This window comes from Salvelinus alpinus, chromosome 18 (assembly GCF_045679555.1).
Source record: "Salvelinus alpinus chromosome 18, SLU_Salpinus.1, whole genome shotgun sequence".
Lineage (NCBI taxonomy): Eukaryota > Metazoa > Chordata > Actinopteri > Salmoniformes > Salmonidae > Salvelinus > Salvelinus alpinus.
In genome coordinates this window covers 13,671,716-13,691,569 of record NC_092103.1, presented here as the reverse complement: position 1 = coordinate 13,691,569, position 19,854 = coordinate 13,671,716, and the positions used below count along the sequence as shown (strand labels likewise).

Below are 19,854 nucleotides of genomic sequence, written 5' to 3'. Positions count from 1 at the left end.
TAAAATATCAATGTAATTCTACAAACTCATGTAGAAGTGTTCATAAGTCCCATATATGAGGTCTGAAAAACCAAGATGTGCCTTCATGAGTCAATCTCTGCTCCTGGTTTATAACCTACAAATGTAATTAGTTTCCAAGTAAATGTACCATGTACCTATGTGCATATCCAACATTCTGGAGATTTGATCTGGCATTTCATTCAACAACACCATATGCCAACCATGTCTTCGTGCTGCAAAACAAATAAAGTTTATTTTTCCTCAAAATAATTCATTTCCACAAGATGCAATAAGTCTACTGAACTTTCACATGCACATCAAATTTACTAAATAAATAACCATCACCTTTCAAGTCATGAATAAATACTCTGAAATAATTTCTGTAACAGCTCAATAGCTATTAGGTACAGTATACAGTATAGGTTTGATTAACAAATGCATGGCAGTGAAAAGCAAATCTTGACTGAGAACCAAGTCCAGTTGGTTTAAAAGTTCAGCGTGATTCCATAGAGGTTGTCTCTCCTTCAGTCTGCTGACAGCAGAACAGGAGTGGTGATGTGACATGTTTTTTTTCAATCTGTACTGCAGGCAAAGCCATGATAAGGGACCCAGAGTATCCATGCCAGAGAAGGGAAGTGGGAGTGTTTGGGGCCAGGCAGTGGTGAATAGAGAGAGACTGGCCAGTAAACAGAGGCTGGCTGGGGGGTGTATTGAATGTTCCATAGAGATTGTTGGTGTTGGGGCCCAAGAATCTGACAGCCCACTCTCCCTACTGCTCCCCACTTGGAATGGTTTCTCATCCTGAGTGATGGTCTACACGTCTCCAGGCCCTAACACCTCCTTATCACCAATGCTTTCATTGCATGTGGCTCTAGAAGGATGTGTGATGATGGGGTGGTAGGGGGTGTGAGTCGGACTGAGGCAGATAGATTAGCCCAATAATAAGTGGGCAGAAGGATTTAAAACATTAATTTGGTTCCATGGTCATGGACAGTATATTACGTATTCAGGAAAAATAACTTTCTTTCTGGCAAACTTAATCTATGGCTTTGTACATCGTCTGTGCCTTTTTGCTTCTGCTTTCTCCAAATGTAGAGGTTAGACATTTTGCAGAGACATAAAGTCATCTGCAATTTAAAAAAAAAAAGTCATAACACCTTCTAAATTGTTTACCCTTTGATTTCACATTCTCTGACCTGATATGACACTCCTCTTGAAAGGTTTTAATATTTTTTTAACCAAATATTATATTTTTTAAATCAAATACAAACAACCACTTACAGATGCACGCAAACAACGACTACATCTCCACTGCCCAGACCCACATGCTCACATCTCCATCCCTAGTGCCTGCATTATTGTTGCCACGTGGCCTTAAATTGTACCAATTCACTTTTCTCCTTTGCCCTTGCTATTTCAATATTTCCATAATAAATAATTAGATTTTTTTCCATTGTGTTAATGATGGTGGATTAATTGAATTACAAGTTTTTTATTTAATAAAATTCAAGATGAGTGATGAGAGGAGAATCGTCCAGGCCATTGGGCATCTCAATACACCTCCATATGCCATGTCTTGAAATATGCAGACAGATTAAAAGTACATTTACATTGTAATATTTCAGACACCCAACTTTCTAGCTCCGACCACAATTTCTGGACTTTATAGCATAACCCAGACAGAATGGATTATTGAATCATTGTTAGTTTTACACTTCAGACCTGACTCTGCCGTTGTGCTGTGGAATTTGTGAAATTTGTCTGTTCTATAACAACATTCTATATTCAAGGTTGCTCTGATGTCCAAAATATTTCAAATCGACATTTTGTGATATATAACTTTTAAATTGCATGTATTTGAAACTATACATTGGTCAGTCCAAAATTACTTTTTTCATTCTGTCATGGAAATAAATGTTTTTCCTGTTACCAAGTCATTTACGGTTTATATGCCTTTGGTTTTCCATGTGGACCAATTTATCAGTGAATTCAGAAAAGCTATCCACGATTATTCCATGAAGTTCATTTCCTTCCATATTGTTATAGTGTTCTTAACTATGAAGTTGTTAATGTTCGTAGCTTTATCCTTAGAAAATAGACAAGTAAACAGATTCTGGGGATGAGCGTGCTCATCTTCAATATGTACCCATTGTTCCTCTTTAGTGCATTTAACTATATGCGGCAAGTAAAAGCCTTGCTTTGTGAGTTAATACAATATTCCAAGTCTGGAAGGTTAAAACCACCCTTAGACTTAAGTAGATGTAGAAATGTCCTTTTTATTCTATGAATTTATTAGCCCATATAAAGAATGTTATGACAGAGTATACTTTTTTAAAGAATGTCTTCGGTAGGGTAATTGGTATTACCGAAAATAAATATTAAAACTTTTGGAGCAATGCCATTTTTGAAAGGTTTTTCATATGTCAATTGCATTGATCAATGCCATTTTGCACAATGCCACTCTATTCAAAGCAAGATTAACGTCTGTAGTGAACATGTAGTCTTGGCTTGTCCACAGGCCTTTGTAAAAGACGACCTCAAACAAAGTTCCATTCCCATAATACATTTCTGGAACATGTGTTTCTATAATACATTTCATTTCACATTTTATGACATCTAGTACATCATGGAAGCACTCATATTTGAAATATCAAACACCATTCATCCTGCGCTCTTTTAGAATGAGCATCTGTCTTTGCATGTAGAATATATGGTTATATTTATGTAACAGCATGTATATATACTGTGCATGCAGGAGTGATCTGTTCTGTTTTTCTGTCATTTAAACCAAGAGAGTTTTGTGCATATCTGACAGTACATACCAACAAATCGTCATAATTAAAGTAAAATGTAAGATGACAAACATATACAAACTATAAAGAACAGCATAATATCCACATTCAAATCTTTTTTGTGTTTCTCTTTTGTTTTACAAAATGACATTATATTGCTGGCATTATAAAATAGCATTTTATATAATCTCCATATAATAAGAAATGTACTTTCACAAATGACAAATTTCCATCATATAATGCACCCTTTTGCTCTGTCATCTTCCTATTTACTCCTCCCTGTTCATCTTTATCTTAAAATGTAGTTGAAGCGGCGTGTTCATTAGATACTGTAAATATAAATTATTCATGCCCTACTATATATCAGTTTCTAGCGCACAAAGCAAGTATCCTTGATGCTTGTGGAAATGGATGTTATTTTCAAATCGGCACTTATGATCTGGTTTTCTTCTTTGATAGTGAAACTGATGACCACTCAGTCTATGCTAATCCAAAGTCTCTATAATTCTCTCCTGAACCTTCAGTCAGTTCTATGACTATCTACAGCCGCACTCTGCCACCACCATGCCCTCGTACTTGTGCATGTAGGTGACCACTCCTCCATCCTCGTAAAGGAGTGGGATGGGCTCTAGCTTGGTGGGAACACAGCAGGCTGGTGACACCTTCTGTGGAATCTTACTGCTCAGCTGAGTCTGGACAATGGCATGCTTGGTAGGCGAGACCTCAGAGGTCATAGGGTAGCTGCATACACCATTGCACTCGTAGGCTTCATAGCCCATGGGCTGTATGACCCAGGTATCCCAGCCAATGTCCTTAAACTCCACATAGAGAGGGATCTTCTTACAGGGGTCACCCTTGACGTTGCGGCGGATTCGGGGAGGAGTGTCGTAATAGAGGTTGGAGTGCAGTTGCATGAGAGTCTCCTCATCCAGCTCCACTCCATCAGTGTTCCTTGCATCGCTCCCAGCCTGGTACCCCCGGTTCCCGTGTGGACTCAGCTCCAGGTCAGCCGGCAAGTCGTTCTCATGTTCCATCATCCAGTTGAGCTCCCCCATGTCCTCCTCATGATGGTCTCTGCTTTGATCATCTGAGAACACAATAACCACTGGCTTGTGTTTCTCACCCGAGCCCATGTCAACATCCACTTTCTTTCCATCCTCTTTTCTGACTTCCTGGCGGATCTTCCCACCTTTGCACCTCAGACTTGCAATGTGGACTTCCAGTCGGTGGGTGGAGCTCTCTGCCTTCCGCCAAAGGTTGACCTGATTGGTCAGGTCGAAGGTAACCCAGACATCGTCTTTACCATAGACGTGCCGGGTTGCCAGCTCCTCCATTTCCTCAATTTCATCTGTCTCCTGCTCATTCTTTCTTCTGTCCCTCCCCTCTTCTTTCCTCCAGTGCCCCCCCTCGTGTATCTTGTAGACGGTCACCTTGCGGTCAAGGCCGGCGTAGTGTCTGCGGTCCTTCTGGACCAAGGTGTAAAGGCGGAGCTCGGCGGTGAAGATGTGCTCGTGGTGGGGGATGGAGATGTTGAACAGCAGGGGGTGTCTCCTCATGCCCCTGACTGTCACACTGTAGGGGGAGGAATCTGGAATTAAAATATCAATGAAGGTCTGAATTGGGTTTAGACTTCAATTGGATTTAATCAATTTGATATGAAATAATGCATCAATAATAAGGGGTTAATTTTAGCTCTTTTGTTAATGGTTAGATTTTATTGCAATCATATCATCTGACTTCAAGCAGAGGAAATAAGCACCTGTTAAACCAATTTAAATTCAATAAAAGTTTCTTTAAGGGCAAATAAAATATTTTATTCTTGTCAATTTTGGGCTAAAGTTCAAAAAACTTGCTTTAATAAAGTCAACCTCAGTTAACCTGAGCCCAAAACAAAGAGTGATTTACAGTTACAGTCAAATATTAACTCCTCCAAAAGAAAACAAACAGCTGTGTATACCTTTTGACATACTAAGTTGTATTAGTCAATATATTGTATCATGCTATAGTTGTCAAATTAAACAAAACTAATTTGAGTGGCTTTATAATGTTAGCTCAATAAACAATTAATAATATCCCAAAGATACATTTTCAGGATGATAAAAATAAGAAAGTGTTAAACAAAAATAAAAAATGTCCTCAGACAAATAGAAGTAAGTGTTCTACCTTCATTCTTGAAACTACGCACTATGTTGGCAGAGGGCACCGCTGTGTGACCGTTGGCAAAGCGGTTGTACAGTTCCAGCATGTATTCTGGTGTCTCTTTACGTGTTGCACGGGGCCTGACCCGGGCCTCCAGCTCTGTGAGGTTCAACGTAGACAGAAACTGACCCAGAGAGTCCTGTATGTCCAGCTCTATATCCTGATCCTGCTCCAACATGGAGGTATCCACCAGACCCCTGGCCCCAGGGCCCCGTCGAGGCTCCTCGGGGGACATGATGGGACTGCCCTGGCTCCAACCAGGCAGTAGCAGGGGCAGGAGGCTAAAAGAGTAGATGTATCCCAGTATGGAGAACACTGGAGCGACCATGACTGACTGACTCAAGGGCAGGTTCAGGTCCAAAGGATGAGTATCAAATATGGAAATATGAAAGGATCCTTAGCAGAGGACACCTGTGGAACAGTTCCCCCCTATCCAGCTGCAGTTTGTCTCGGTTGGGGCTGAAAGGGTGGTGTGTGGGTCGAGGGAAAACAGCTTTGTCCTTGTTGATCTTGTGATCGGGTGCAGAGGGCAGGGTGAGATGTGTTGTCCACCCCACTGTGCTGACAAGTTTGGAGATGTCACTAGGGCTCTACTCGCCCCCTGCCTCTCTCCGGGCCCGCCAGCCTGCTGACGACCACTAACTCCAACTCCACTCATCTTCTATCTACTACTTTCTATGCATGCTTTTCTCTGGCTGTTCGCAGGGCACTGCTGAGGGGAGACTTGCTTTGTACACATCATTTTCTGCTTGAATGATATTTTATGTAGAATCCACCTGAGAACATGAGAACATGTTGTGATACAAGTTGCTTAATGTTTGTAGGACAAAGTCCATATTTCTTTACAACATCTGAGTGAGGGCACTAGATATCAGCATAAATGCATTTTCAGAGTAACCTCTGAAAAGTGAGTTACAAGGTACTGCAACAGCACTGTTGACAAGCTCATGCAGTGCTACAGGTGTTCCACAAGAGGTCAGAGTACATCGATCCATGACAGTTTCTTTCTTTCTTGAGTTCACTGTATAGGGAAAGCAAGATACCTCTTCAGTTGTACAACTGAATGCCTCAACTGAAATGTGTCTTCTGCAATAAACCCAACCCCTCTGAATCAGAGAGGTGCAGGGGGCTGCCTTAATCAATTAACATCCATGTCTTCAGCACCCAGGGAACAGTTAACTGCCTTGCTCAAGGGCAGAACGACAGATTTGTACCTTGTCAGCTTGGGGATTCGATCCAGCAACCTTCCGGTTACTGGCCCAACACTCTAACCACCAGGCTATCTGCCACCCTATAGTATATTGGTTACAACAATTTGCTTATCAGTAGTTCTAATATTCAACAATGAATTTCAATACATTTCCTGATTAGATGTTTCAGCGACATTTACTGATTAGATGAAAAATAAATTCATTTAAAAAGCATACTCTAAAATCTGCAAGACCAATTACAAAGCTTTGATATCTCTTGATGAGGTGTTATTGATTGATTGACATCTCACAGCTGATTTTAATGAAGCCCTCTGCGCTGCCTAATGACAGCCTCTGGGCAGTTGTATGTTATGGGCAGACTGAGTAGTGCTTAAGGCTTTGATATACTTTTACAGTAGGGGAGAGTGGGGTAGGCTTAAGATTAGCAAAAGCATTTATTCAGCATCACTACATCAAGGGAAATATAGTATTATTTCTAACAACGATATGTAAGTGAAAATCAACGAGGGGCTATGCGTTCTATGGAAAATAATGAACGCCGTGGAGGTGTGTTCGACGCGCTAGCTGAGTGGCACTGACCTTCCACTTAGTTTAATTATTTTCCAGAGAACGCATTGAACACCGAGTTGATTATCCCTTTTATACCATGACTATAATTTAACACATTTGCCTCTAGAAATGTGTTCAACATCCACTGCAGTAGCCAGTAAGTGTGCTAGAGAGCTGCAGTGGTTGCCATGGTAACCAAACAAACAGACTTGTTTAGCTAACCCAACCCTTAGTCCTAGCTTGCCAATATGAAAATCAATTTTAACAATGCCAATAACGTTTTCAATTTGACTTTTGCTTTCAAAAGGAGCTCAAACATAGAACATGTAAGAATTTAATTCCACCATGCAAATATACTGTGCGTTATGGGGAAATAATACGCGCTCTAGAATGCCAATCAGAAACAAGTATTCAACAATGCCATGGTATAATTAAGCAATAAGGCCCGAGGGGCTGTGGTATATGGCCAATATTCTAAGGCTAAGGGCTATTCTTATGCACGATGCAAGGCGGAGTGCATGGATGCCTGGATACAGTATTTATACCACAAACCCCTGGTGTGCCTTACTGCTATTATAAACTGGTTACCTACTTAATTAGAGCAGTAAACATAAATGTTTTGTCATAGCCGTGGTATACGGTCTAATAGGTGTAGTTATGAACTAAATGGATCGAGTCCTGAATGCTGATTGCAGGGTTCGTACAGACATTGGCAAGTCAAACGTTCAAGTACTTTTTCAAGCGTTAATATTTATTTTTAAAGGACCATCAATTTGTAATAGTTAATATTATGCAATTGTTTCTAGTCGCCACCAGATGGCAGTATATCGTCACAACCTCATAAAAAATAACTAATTTAGTATTCATCACTACGTTGTTTCACTACTTATTTACTACATACATGAGTGGTGAAGTCAGTACTGATGATTTTGTAATTGGAGCAGAGTAGTGATGAGTAGAGTTTTGGGACATGCCGCCAACTGGTTGGTACACACATTTCCTATTCGCATTACTACATAATTCCAGCTTAATGACTGTGTTTTACGGGCCATTTGGGAATCTACTACTTAATAGCTACGAAAAAGCGTATTGATTCCGACTGGCAGCTTTAGTGAGGAAAACAGCACTTGAACGGCCGCCAGAACTGCAGGATCACGGATGCCACTTGATAAAGCGGTATATCGCAGGCGCCCCGTGAATGAGGTGATTGGCAAAACAGCTCTGGATGTTATTGTAGAGAAAAAGTATCATAATGTAGAACTGGCGCTAGCATAGTATGCAGCGTTGTGTCTTCCCCCCTTCATGTGGCTCTTCAGGGCCGACTCACCCATGCAATGTCAGTCTGAAGCATTTTTTTCACCTTACACGGTGTGTGTTGGTTGGGTCCAGTGATGTAGAGGGAAAAAGTTGGGTAAACTATACTGAACGGAAATATAAAACGCAACATGTAAAGGTTAGGTTTAAAATCTGATTTGAATATTATTATTATTTTTAAATAGGCAGGGTTTATGACTTTGTGGCTGTGGTAACTAGTGACGACCATGGATGATGGTAGCTGGGTCATTCCTTGCATGCGGTGCCTTTTCTGGCCCCAGGAAATATCAGTTCTTAATTAGTGTAAAATGTGGATTCTAAAAGGCTTTAAATATAAGGTCAGGTGTGCATTACCTTAAAAACAGTCAAATATAGATCCTGAAAGGGAATTTTACGCATTTTAAACACTTTTTGTCAGTGGATGTAGGCGTTTTTGCCATGTCCCCAGGTGTTATGTATCAACTTCCACAATAAATATAAGCCATAAAATAATTACAATTTTAAAAATGTTCTTCATTATTTTATAGTCCTATTTCTTGATTATTGTATGTGTCCCTGACACCACTTTCCACCTTGTTAGTTTGTTGTAATTCTCCATTTAAGAAAACAACCCCTTCCTACAATGGCCCCGCATTCATGAAGTGTCATAGGCTAAATTATAGAGAAAAATAAATAAATAAAAATGGTAAAATACATTTGATAGAGAAGTTAAAATCCTGTTCAAGTGTTCACTATTATGCTCGCTCAATCTTGCTCACTCACAGAGCTATGGCTAATTTAGACAAACAATTCCACCCTGTTAGGTTCCACCCTGTTATGATTATGCACCTAACAAATTGGAAAATGCCTCCCAAATTTTTTTGGGTGCCTGAGCTTGACCAATATGTTTTTATGAAAGTCAAACATGCCCTTTTTCTGATGGAATACACATTTTTTAAATGTTACCACATTGTAGGAATGACCCAGCTATGAAGTAGCCTACTTCCTGTTAAGGATTTTCTGCTTCTTCTCTTGGGTTTAAGAGGTGCAGCCACCTACTGTACGTTTTGATCAACACTTTTTTCAAGTGGGTGAGGCGGTTTAGGTAGTGGCATTTGTCACTAGAAAGGGACCGTATGTATTGCCTGAAATATACAGTGGGGAGAACAAGTATTTGATACACTGCCGATTTTGCCGATTTTCCTACTTACAAAGCATGTAGAGGTCTCTAATTTTTATCATAGGTACACTTCAACTGTGAGAGACGGAATCTAAAACAAAAATCCAGAAAATCACATTGTATGATTTTTAAGTAATTCATTTGCATTTTATTGCATGACATAAGTATTTGATCACCTACCAACCAGTAAGAATTCCGGCTCTCACAGATCTGTTAGTTTTTCTTTAAGAAGCCCTCCTGTTCTCCACTCATTACCTGTATTAACTGCACCTGTTTGAACTCGTTACCTGTATAAAAGACACCTGTCCACACACTCAATCAAACAGACTCCAACCTCTCCACAATGGCCAAGACCAGAGAGCTGTGTAAGGACATCAGGGATAAAATTGTAGACCTGCACAAGGCTGGGATGGGCTACAGGACAATAGGCAAGCAGCTTGGTGAGAAGGCAACAACTGTTGGCGCAATTATTAGAAAATAGAAGAAAATAGAAGAAGTTCAAGATGATGGTCAATCACCCTCGGTCTGGGGCTCCATGCAAGATCTCACCTCGTGGGGCATCAATGATCATGAGGAAGGTGAGGGATCAGCCCAGAACTACACGGCAGGACCTGGTCAATGACCTGAAGAGAGCTGGGACCACAGTCTCAAAGAAAACCATTAGTAACACACTACGCCGTCATGGATTAAAATCCTGCAGCGCACACAAGGTCCCCCTGCTCAAGCAGGCGCATGTCCAGGCCCGTCTGAAGTTTGCCAATGACCATCTGGATGATCCAGAGGAGGAATGGGAGAAGGTCATGTGGTCTGATGATTCAAAAATAGAGCTTTTTGGTCTAAACTCCACTCGCCGTGTTTGGAGGAAGAAGAAGGATGAGTACAACCCCAAGAACACCATCCCAACCGTGAAGCATGGAGGTGGAAACATCATTCTTTGGGGATGCTTTTCTGCAAAGGGGACAGGACGACTGCACCGTATTAAGGGGAGGATGGATGGGGCCATGTATTGCGAGATCTTAGCCAACAACCTCCTTCCCTCAGTAAGAGCATTGATGATGGGTCGTGGCTGGGTCTTCCAGCATGACAACGACCCGAAACACACAGCCAGGGCAACTAAGGAGTGGCTCCGTAAGAAGTATCTCAAGGTCCTGGAGTGGCCTAGCCAGTCTCCAGACCTGAACCCAATAGAAAATCTTTGGAGGGAGCTGAAAGTCCGTATTGCCCAGCGACAGCCCCGAAACCTGAAGGATCTGGAGAAGGTCTGTATGGAGGAGTGGGCCAAAATCCCTGCTGCAGTGTGTGCAAACCTGGTCAAGAACTACAGGAAACGTATGATCTCTGTAATTGCAAACAAAGGATTCTGTACCAAATATTAAGTTCTGCTTTTCTGATGTATCAAATACTTATGTCATGCAATAAAATGCTAATTAATTACTTAAAAATCATACAATGTGATTTTCGGGATTTTTGTTTTAGATTCCGTCTCTCACAGTTGAAGTGTACCTATGATAAAAATTACAGACCTCTACATGCTTTGTAAGTAGGAAAATCTGCAAAATCGGCAGTGTATCAAATACTTGTTCTCCCCACTGTATGTGCCTTCTAAAAGTTTAATAAACATTGCTTTGTGCCTTGTAAGAACAGGGCTCCGGGCAGCCGAGCGGAAATGGAGGAAAACTCGCCTCCCTGCGTACCTGGCATCCTTTCACTCCCTCCTCTCTACATTCTCCTCTTCTGTCTCTGCTGCTAAAGCCACTTTCTACCACTCTAAATTCCAAGCATCTGCCTCTAACCCTAGGAAGCTCTTTGCCACCTTCTCCTCCCTCCTGAATCCTCCTCCCCCTCCCCCCTCCTCCTCCCTCTCTGCGGATGACTTCGTCAACCATTTTGAAAAGAAGGTCGACGACATCCGATCCTCGTTTGCTAAGTCAAACGACACCACTGGTTCTGCTCACACTGCCCTACCCTGTGCTTTGACCTCTTTCTCCCCTCTCTCTCCAGATGAAATCTCGCGTCTTGTGACGGCCGGCCGCCCAACAACCTGCCCGCTTGACCTTATCCCCTCCTCTCTTCTCCAGGCCATTTCCGGAGACCTTCTCCCTTACCTCACCTCGCTCATCAACTCATCCTTGACCGCTGGCTACGTCCCTTCCGCCTTCAAGAGAGCGAGAGTTGCACCCCTGCTGAAAAAACCTACACTCGATCCCTCCGATGTCAACAACTACAGACCAGTATCCCTTCTTTCTTTTCTCTCCAAAACTCTTGAACGTGCCGTCCTTGGCCAGCTCTCCTGCTATCTCTCTCAGAATGACCTTCTTGATCCAAATCAGTCAGGTTTCAAGACTAGTCATTCAACTGAGACTGCTCTTCTCTGTGTCACGGAGGCGCTCCGCACTGCTAAAGCTAACTCTCTCTCCTCTGCTCTCATCCTTCTAGACCTATCGGCTGCCTTTGATACAGTGAACCATCAGATCCTCCTCTCCACCCTCTCCGAGTTGGGCATCTCCGGCACGGCCCACGCTTGGATTGCGTCCTACCTGACAGGTCGCTCCTACCAGGTGGCGTGGCGAGAATCTGTCTCCGCACCACGTGCTCTCACCACTGGTGTCCTCCAGGGCTCTGTTCTAGGCCCTCTCCTATTCTCGCTATACACCAAGTCACTTGGCTCTGTCATATCCTCACATGGTCTCTCCTATCATTACTATGCAGACGACACACAATTAATCTTCTCCTTTCCCCCTTCTGATAACCAGGTGGCGAATCGCATCTCTGCATGTCTGGCAGACATATCAGTGTGGATGACGGATCACCACCTCAAGCTGAACCTCGGCAAGACGGAGCTGCTCTTCCTCCCGGGGAAGGACTGCCCGTTCCATGATCTCGCCATCACGGTTGACAACTCCATTGTGTCCTCCTCCCAGAGTGCTAAGAACCTTGGCGTGATCCTGGACAACACGCTGTCGTTCTCAACTAACATCAAGGCGGTGACCCGTTCCTGTAGGTTCATGCTCTACAACATTCGCAGAGTACGACGCTGCCTCACACAGGAAGCGGCGCAGGTCCTAATCCAGGCACTTGTCATCTCCCGTCTGGACTACTGCAACTCGCTGTTGGCTGGGCTCCCTGCCTGTGCCATTAAACCCCTACAACTCATCCAGAACGCCGCAGCCCGTCTGGTGTTCAACCTTCCCAAGTTCTCTCACGTCACCCCGCTCCTCCGCTCTCTCCACTGGCTTCCAGTTGAAGCTCGCATCCGCTACAAGACCATGGTGCTTGCCTACGGAGCTGTGAGGGGAACGGCACCTCCGTACCTTCAGGCTCTGATCAGGCCCTACACCCAAACAAGGGCACTGCGTTCATCCACCTCTGGCCTGCTCGCCTCCCTACCTCTGAGGAAGTACAGCTCCCGCTCAGCCCAGTCAAAACTGTTCGCTGCTCTGGCACCCCAATGGTGGAACAAACTCCCCCACGACGCCAGGTCAGCGGAGTCAATCACCACCTTCCGGAAACACCTGAAACACCACCTCTTTAAGGAATACCTAGGATAGGATAAAGTAATCCTTCTAACCCCCCCCCCCCCCCCCTTAAAAGAGTTAGATGCACTATTGTAAAGTGGTTGTTCCACTGGATATCATAAGGTGAATGCACCAACTTGTAAGTCGCTCTGGATAAGATCGTCTGCTAAATGACTTAAATGTAAATATTAAATGTAATTCCGTTACCAAAAACCCACATATCTTTAAGATATTTTCCGATTTTTAAAGAAAGTTCACAGAAGTAACAAGTAAAGGTAGACCTACCAATTAGTTATAGTGTTTTTACTGATATCAAGCTTGTTTTTTGAATTATTAACTGATTAAACCTGTAATTCTGTTATTTGGCTCATCGCGCTCTAGCGGCTCCTTGTGGCGGGCCAGATACCTGCAGGCTGACCCCGGTCACCAGTTGAACAATGTTTTCTCTGACACATTGGTGCGGCTGGCTTCCTGGCTAAACTGGCGGGTGTTAATAAGGATCCGCCCCTTTTTTAAAATTTTCGCCTAAAATGACATACCCAAATCTAACTGCCTGTAGCTCAGGACCTGAAGCAAGGATAAGCATATTCTTGATACCATTTGAAAGGAAACATTTTGAAGTTTGTGGAAATGTGAAAGGAATGTAGGAGAATAAAACATAATAGATCTGGTAAAAGATAATAAAAAGAAAAAAACTACTTTTTTTGTACCTTCAACTTTGAAATGCAAGAGAAAGGCCATAATGTATTATTCCAGCCCAGGTGCAATTTAGAGTTTTCCAAATGCACAGAGTATTGCCTCTGCATGGTAAGTCAGGACTGGGTCATTGCTCTTTCACTGTAGATGCAGCCCTTTTACAGATGTTGAACTCTATTGGCAGGCGAAAGTTCCAGTGGAGCACCCTGAAAAGCTGTTTTGTTGATCTGTTGAACTGAATAAATGTTTTGCAGCAGAATGTCACCTATATCGAGGTTCGCAGTTGAACCAGAGATGAACTGCAAATGTCCCTGCTTCTCTGATTAAATAAAAGGCTGGTTTAAAAATCCAATAATGTTCTTTGGTGAATAAGCACATCAAGTCATTCTAAGTGATATAAACTAGTCCTACAATTTTTTCCATGTGTCACGTTCTGACCTTTATTTCCTTTGTTTTTGTCTTTATTTTGTATGGTCAGGGCGTGAGTTGGGGTGGGCAGTCTATGTTTGTAATTCTATGTTTTCCTATTTCTGTGTTTGGCCTGATATGGTTCTCAATCAGAGGCAGGTGTTTTGTGTTGTCTCTGATTGGGAACCATATTTAGGTAGCCTGTTTTGTGTTGGGTTTTGTGGGTGGTTGTCTTCAGTCTTTGTGTGTCTGCACCAGATAGAACTGTTTCGGTTTTCATGTTTGTTTGTTTTGGTATTTTGGAAGTGTTCAGTTTATTGTCTTTTATTAAACATGATGAACACTAATCACGCTGCGCTTTGGTCCTCTCTTTCTTCCGCAGAAGAAGACCGTTACACCATGGTTCTACCAAATGCAGAAAGGGTTGATCCATCTTCCCTCAGATGTAGAGGTTTTTGTAGCCGCAATGTAAACTATGATTTATACCTGAAATATGCACATTTTCCGAACAAAACATAGATTTATTGTATAACATGTTATAAGACTGTCATCTGATTAAGTTGTTTCTTGGTTTCTTTGGTTTGTTCTAGGTTAGTTTGGTTGATTTTGTGCATGCTACCTGTGCTGTGAAAAATGTCTGTGATTTTTTTCTATTTGTTGGTGAGCTAACATAAATATATATTGTGTTTTCCCTGTAAAACATTTTTAAAAATCGGACATGTTGGCTGGATTCACAAGATGTGTGTCTTTCATTTGCTGTATTGGACTTGTTAATGTGTGAAAGTTAAATATTTCTCAAAAATATTTTTTGAATTTCGCGCTCTGCCTTTTCAGTGGAATGTGGGAGGAGTTCCGCTAGCGGAACCCCAGTCCTAGAAAGGTTAAAAGATTTTGCAGCAATTCGACCATGAAGGCCAGATTCACACATTCTCCTCTGAACAGTTGTTGAGATGTGTCTGTTACTTGAACTCTGTGGAGCATTTATTTGGGCTCCAATCTGAGGTGCAATTAACTCTAATGAGCTTATCCTCTGCAGCAGGTAACCCTGGGTCTTCTTTTCCTGGGTTGGTCCTCATGAGAGCCAGTTTCATCATAGTGCTTGGTGGTTTTTGCGACTGCACTTGAAGAAACTTTCAAAGTTGTTGATATTTTCCTGATTGACTGACCTTCATGTCTTAAAGTAATGATGGACTTTCATTTGTCTTTGCTTATTTGAGCTGTTCTTGCCATAATATGGACTTGGTCTTTTACCAAATAGGGCTATCTTATGTATACCACCCCTACCTATACCACCCCTACAACACAAGTGATTGACTCAAATGCATTAAGAAGGAAAGAGATTCCACAAATTAACAAGACACACCTGTTAATTGAAATGCATTCCAGGTGACTACTTCATGAAGCTGATTGAGATAATACCAATTGTGTGCAAAGCTGTCATCAAGGCAAAGGGTGGCTACTTTTAAGAATCTCAAATATACATTTTATTTTATTTGTTTAACACTTTTTTGATTATTACATGATTCCATATGTGTTATTTCATAGTTTTGATGTCTTCAGTATTATTCTACAATGTAGAAAATAGTCAAAATAAAGAAAAACCCTTGAATGAGTAAGTGGGTCCAAACCTTTGACTGGTACTGTAGGTCCTGGATGGCAGGAAGCTTGGCCCCAGTGATGTACTGGGCCATACGCACTACCCTCTGTAGCACCTTACGGTCAGATGTCAAGCCGTTTCCATACCAGGTGGTGATGCAACCAGTCAGGATGGTGCAGCTGTAAAACCTTTTGAGGATCTGGGGACCCATGCCAAATCTTTTCAGTCTCCTGAGGGGGTAAAGGCGTTGTCGTGCCCTCTTCACGACTTTCTTGGTGTGTTTGGTCCATGATAGTTTGTTGGTGATGTGGACACCAAGGATCTTGAAACTTGAAACTCCACTACAGCCCCGTCGATGTGAATGGGGGCGTGTTCGGCCTCCCTTTTCCTGTCGTCCACACTCATCTCCTTTGTCTTGTTGAGGGAGAGGTTGTTGTCCTGGCACCACACTGCCAGGTCTCTGACCTCCTCCCTATAGGCTGTGTCATCGTTGTCGGTGATCAGGCCTACCACTGTTGTGTTGTCAGCAAACTTAATGAAGGTGTTGAAGTCTTGCTTGGCCATGCAGTCATGGGTGAACAGGGAGTACAGGAGGGGACTAAGCACGCACTCCTGAGGGACCTTTTAATGCCAAATAATGTCCCCCTTTGCGTCACAATGAGATTCGATAAACTATTTGCGTCGGTTGCTATATCAACGGTGTGATGACCTAATGATTAGAATTTTGGAGATCATCACAGCCTAAATTACGTTATTTTCATCATCGCTACGCAAACAGGGCTGATTTCCGCAACAATGTTGTTGTTTAAACAAGGTTTGTTTTGCTAATAAAATGAAAACATTAATTCTAACTACTTTTGGGTACCTTGTTAACATTACAACATGAAATCCATGTCTTAAACGTTGCTATGTTTCAGAAATGGCAAAGAAAATATGTTATCTGCTTGACACAAAGTTACTTAACTTACAGATCACGAAGTCAGCTAATTTCCACTCCATTCATTTGCAAATCCATTTGATTCAGACTGGCTTGTCTGGCTGTCATGTTTTTATTTTAACCTGCCCTTCCCTTATCTACGCTGAAATAATATTATTTCAGTAGTCCTCTATTATGATTCATTTTTTTCTATCTCACAGAGCTCATTAGTACACCCTTGTGGTTAAATATATATGTATCTATTGTAGGTCCTAGGATACAACAATGAATCATGTGGAACAAATAAACACCATCAAAGGATACCTTACAACTTACAATAATGAACACCTTGTGAGACAGCTGTGAAAACCAACCCGGCAATATTTAAGATTTTAATACATAAACTTTTATATTTTGCCATTCATTTATTTTCACAGATAATTGTTTGTACACTCACATGGCAATCAGACTGAAATACTTCATTCTGGTGGGTGGAATAGAGAGATGGGTGCTGTGTGGTTGGGAGGTTCTGCCTGTCACTTGTTCTCAACAGGCAGCTAGGGGGACTTGAAGAGGGAGAGTACAAAGTCCAGGCACTGCTGCTCTCTTTGTTCTGAGTGTTTGCAGTGCTAGTTTTTTTTAGTTCATCTGTGTATCTCACATATTATGTGCCCAGTATGATACGGCTAGCAAACTTTATTAGCAGATAATGACAACATGACAATAACAGTAGCTTTAGATTATGTAATGAGATGGAGGAGGGGATGGAATGAGGGGGCAGATTGTTGGGTAATCAGACGTCACTTGATGCAGAATTTTGTCTGGAGGGAGATGAGAGAAAGAGTTAAATGATGAGGAGATAGGAAAGAGGCAGAATCAAGAGACAGGTGCTGCGGCTAGTTCTTCCTGTCACTTGTCCTCGACAGGCAACCCGTCTCAGTCACGGGTGGTGGGATGGAAAAGCAAACAAAGGATACTTCATTTTCAATAACATGGTCCTGGTTTAGTTGGAAGCCCTCTCACCACGTCAAGGTACAGGCAGAGATAAGTTTATTTTAAATGTTTATTACCCAGTTTAATTAAAGCCTTTAATCCCCTACTCTATCTCTGTAGTGTTTGACCTGATGGGGCTTGGATAGGTGTAGCAATATGGTGATGACTCAACCCTGCTGTGTAATGGACTCTGGGAGACTTCTGCCATATTACACACAAATCTAGAACCTCCAGATATGCAAACACTACCTAGAAACCAATGTCCAATTCCATACCAACCCTGGCCTAAAATTGGATTTGGAATTGGGCACAAAAGATTAATGGCTAGGGAGAATGGGTTAAGGACCAGTAAGGAACTGGGCAACTGAACAGTCAATTGAACATTTTAGCAAGTTTAAAATATTTACCAGCAAACAAATGGAAAAATATACAAATATTTACATGCTTGTTAACGTTACTTGCAATACAAGTACTTACCAACCAACTTCACAGCCAATGTCTGCAAGAAAACACATCTTTATACAAATTAAAAACAATATTACACAGGTTATTAAGGTTATTTACAATAACATACAATTTACAAAAAATATACAATGTAGTAAAATACCTACCGTCTTGAGGTGGGGAGCCGTTCAAGCAGTGACAACAAGGGTGGGGAAAACATCAGACAAAACAGATGACAGACGATGGACAGACAAATTCACGCACATTGACGACATGAGACAGACAAGACACATGAAAATTCTTGCCGCATCTCCTGCACCGGGCCACCTCCTTACCTTCTCTCACGTATTTCCGGCAGAAGCAGTGGACGCTGACCTCTGTTGTGTAGGGTGTGGACACCTTGGGAGGCCTGGACCCAGGACGGGGATTGGAATCGGGACGGGGAAATGGTGCCAGGTGCCCAGCCTGAAAACTAGAGAAAATATGTTTTCTCATGGATTTCTGATGGTATCGTGCCATGGAGGGCTCCTCATCTCTGCAGAGTAAGACAGTTTGCTTTAGCAAACAGCCCACAATCTGTGCCCCCTTTCTGCCGTTGGACTGCCGGCCACTCCACAGTCACAAAGGTCCCTGGAAAAGATAAGACAGAGATGAGTTGTGAGAGAAACTCTGGGGTGGTGTCATGACCACTGGAGTCATACACCTTAACAGTACCTACCTGGCAGCGGAGGTTACTTACCGTGACCCAGTGGTTAGCCTTGAGATTGACTGGACAAACCCCTGGACTAGTGTCGGTACTGCTGACGGCATGGCGTGCCGCCCACTGCGAGGAGGCCTCCTACTTCTGGATGCTGCACCTGCAAAATAGCTTGAGCATGATCAATTGTAAAATTGTCTAACCAGGAACGTGATGGAAGAATGACCCCCGAAAGTCCTCCATCCGGCCACAGAGATGTCGATGTTCAGTCTCGCCTTGATTGATAATACTGTATATTTCATATTATTACAAATAAATTACCAGCAGACAATCATTTTTACCTGGTCAAAAACCTCCACGTCCTTCTCAGCCCGTGCCTGAACATGGTCCTCGAAGGCGTTCTGATCTGGTTCCACAACTTCCACCACATCAGGTGGACTTTCAGTGATCTGAAAGTATGTTATTCAAAAATAGCATTAGACTAACAACACATTAAGTCAATCACACATTTGAATGACTGCAATAAATGCAATAATTTGATATAATTATATATACAATTGCATTGTTTACCTCACTAAACAACTGCGGCTCCCGTCCGTACAGTAGGTGATAGGGTGAGTACTCTGGAGGCCTGGACACTGTTGTTGTGTGCAATCTTGAGAGTCTGGTTGGTCCGTTAATCCAAACCTGGAAGAGGGGGTAGGAAAGGGATATCTATTGACAATGTAAGATATTAAAATCTGTCTGATTATGTACCATGGAAAAACAATAAAAACGAATTGTAAAAAAACAAAAACAAACAGTTGGTCTGTGGATGATATGCAGCGGAGACCCAGGGATTCACCACCCAGTCCCCGAACAAGACTTTGTTGGTCTAAAGAAAATTGCACATCAGTAAATAAACTTGGCTATTAATATACAGTTGAAGTCGGAAGTTTACATACACCTTAGCTAAATACATTTAAACTCCGTTTTTCACAATTCCTGACGTTTCATCCTAAACATTCCATGTCTTAGGTCAGTTAGGATCACCACTTATTTTAAGAATGTGAAATGTCAGAATAATAGCAGAGAGAATGATTTATTTCAGCTTTTATTTCCTTCATTACATTCCCAGTGGGTCAGAAGTTTACATACACTCAATTAGTATTTGGTAGCATTGCCTTTAAATTGTTTAACTTGGGTCAAACGTTTTGGGTAGCCTTCCACAAGCTTCTTTTGGAAGTTTACATTCACTTAGGTTGCTGTCATTAAAACTCGTTTTTCAACCACTCCACACATTTCTTGTTAACAAACTTTTTGGCAAGTCAGTTAGTACATCTACTTTGTGCATGACACAAGTAATTTTTCCAACAATTGTTTAC

General features: G+C 42.1%; 1 protein-coding gene across 1 annotated transcript; it reads right to left on the bottom strand.

Moving 5' to 3' along the window:
- Positions 1–227: 227 nt before the first annotated feature.
- Positions 228–5,620, bottom strand: LOC139543835 (bone morphogenetic protein 10-like). Its single transcript, XM_071350298.1, has 2 exons — positions 4,956–5,620; positions 228–4,380 (listed from the first exon to the last, which is right to left on the bottom strand). Exons 1-2 carry the CDS (start codon positions 5,317–5,319, stop codon positions 3,329–3,331), a joined length of 1,416 nt encoding a protein of 471 aa, XP_071206399.1. The 5' UTR covers positions 5,320–5,620; the 3' UTR covers positions 228–3,328.
- Positions 5,621–19,854: the final 14,234 nt, after the last annotated feature.

Coding starts and splice junctions, on each gene's coding strand:
- LOC139543835 (XM_071350298.1), bottom strand. CDS start 5,319: ATGGTCGCTCCAGTGTTCTCCATACTGGGATACATCTACTCTTTTAGC. Junction 4,381..4,955: donor GCGTAGTTTCAAGAATGAAG/GTAGAACACTTA, acceptor TTTTAATTCCAG/ATTCCTCCCCCTACAGTGTG.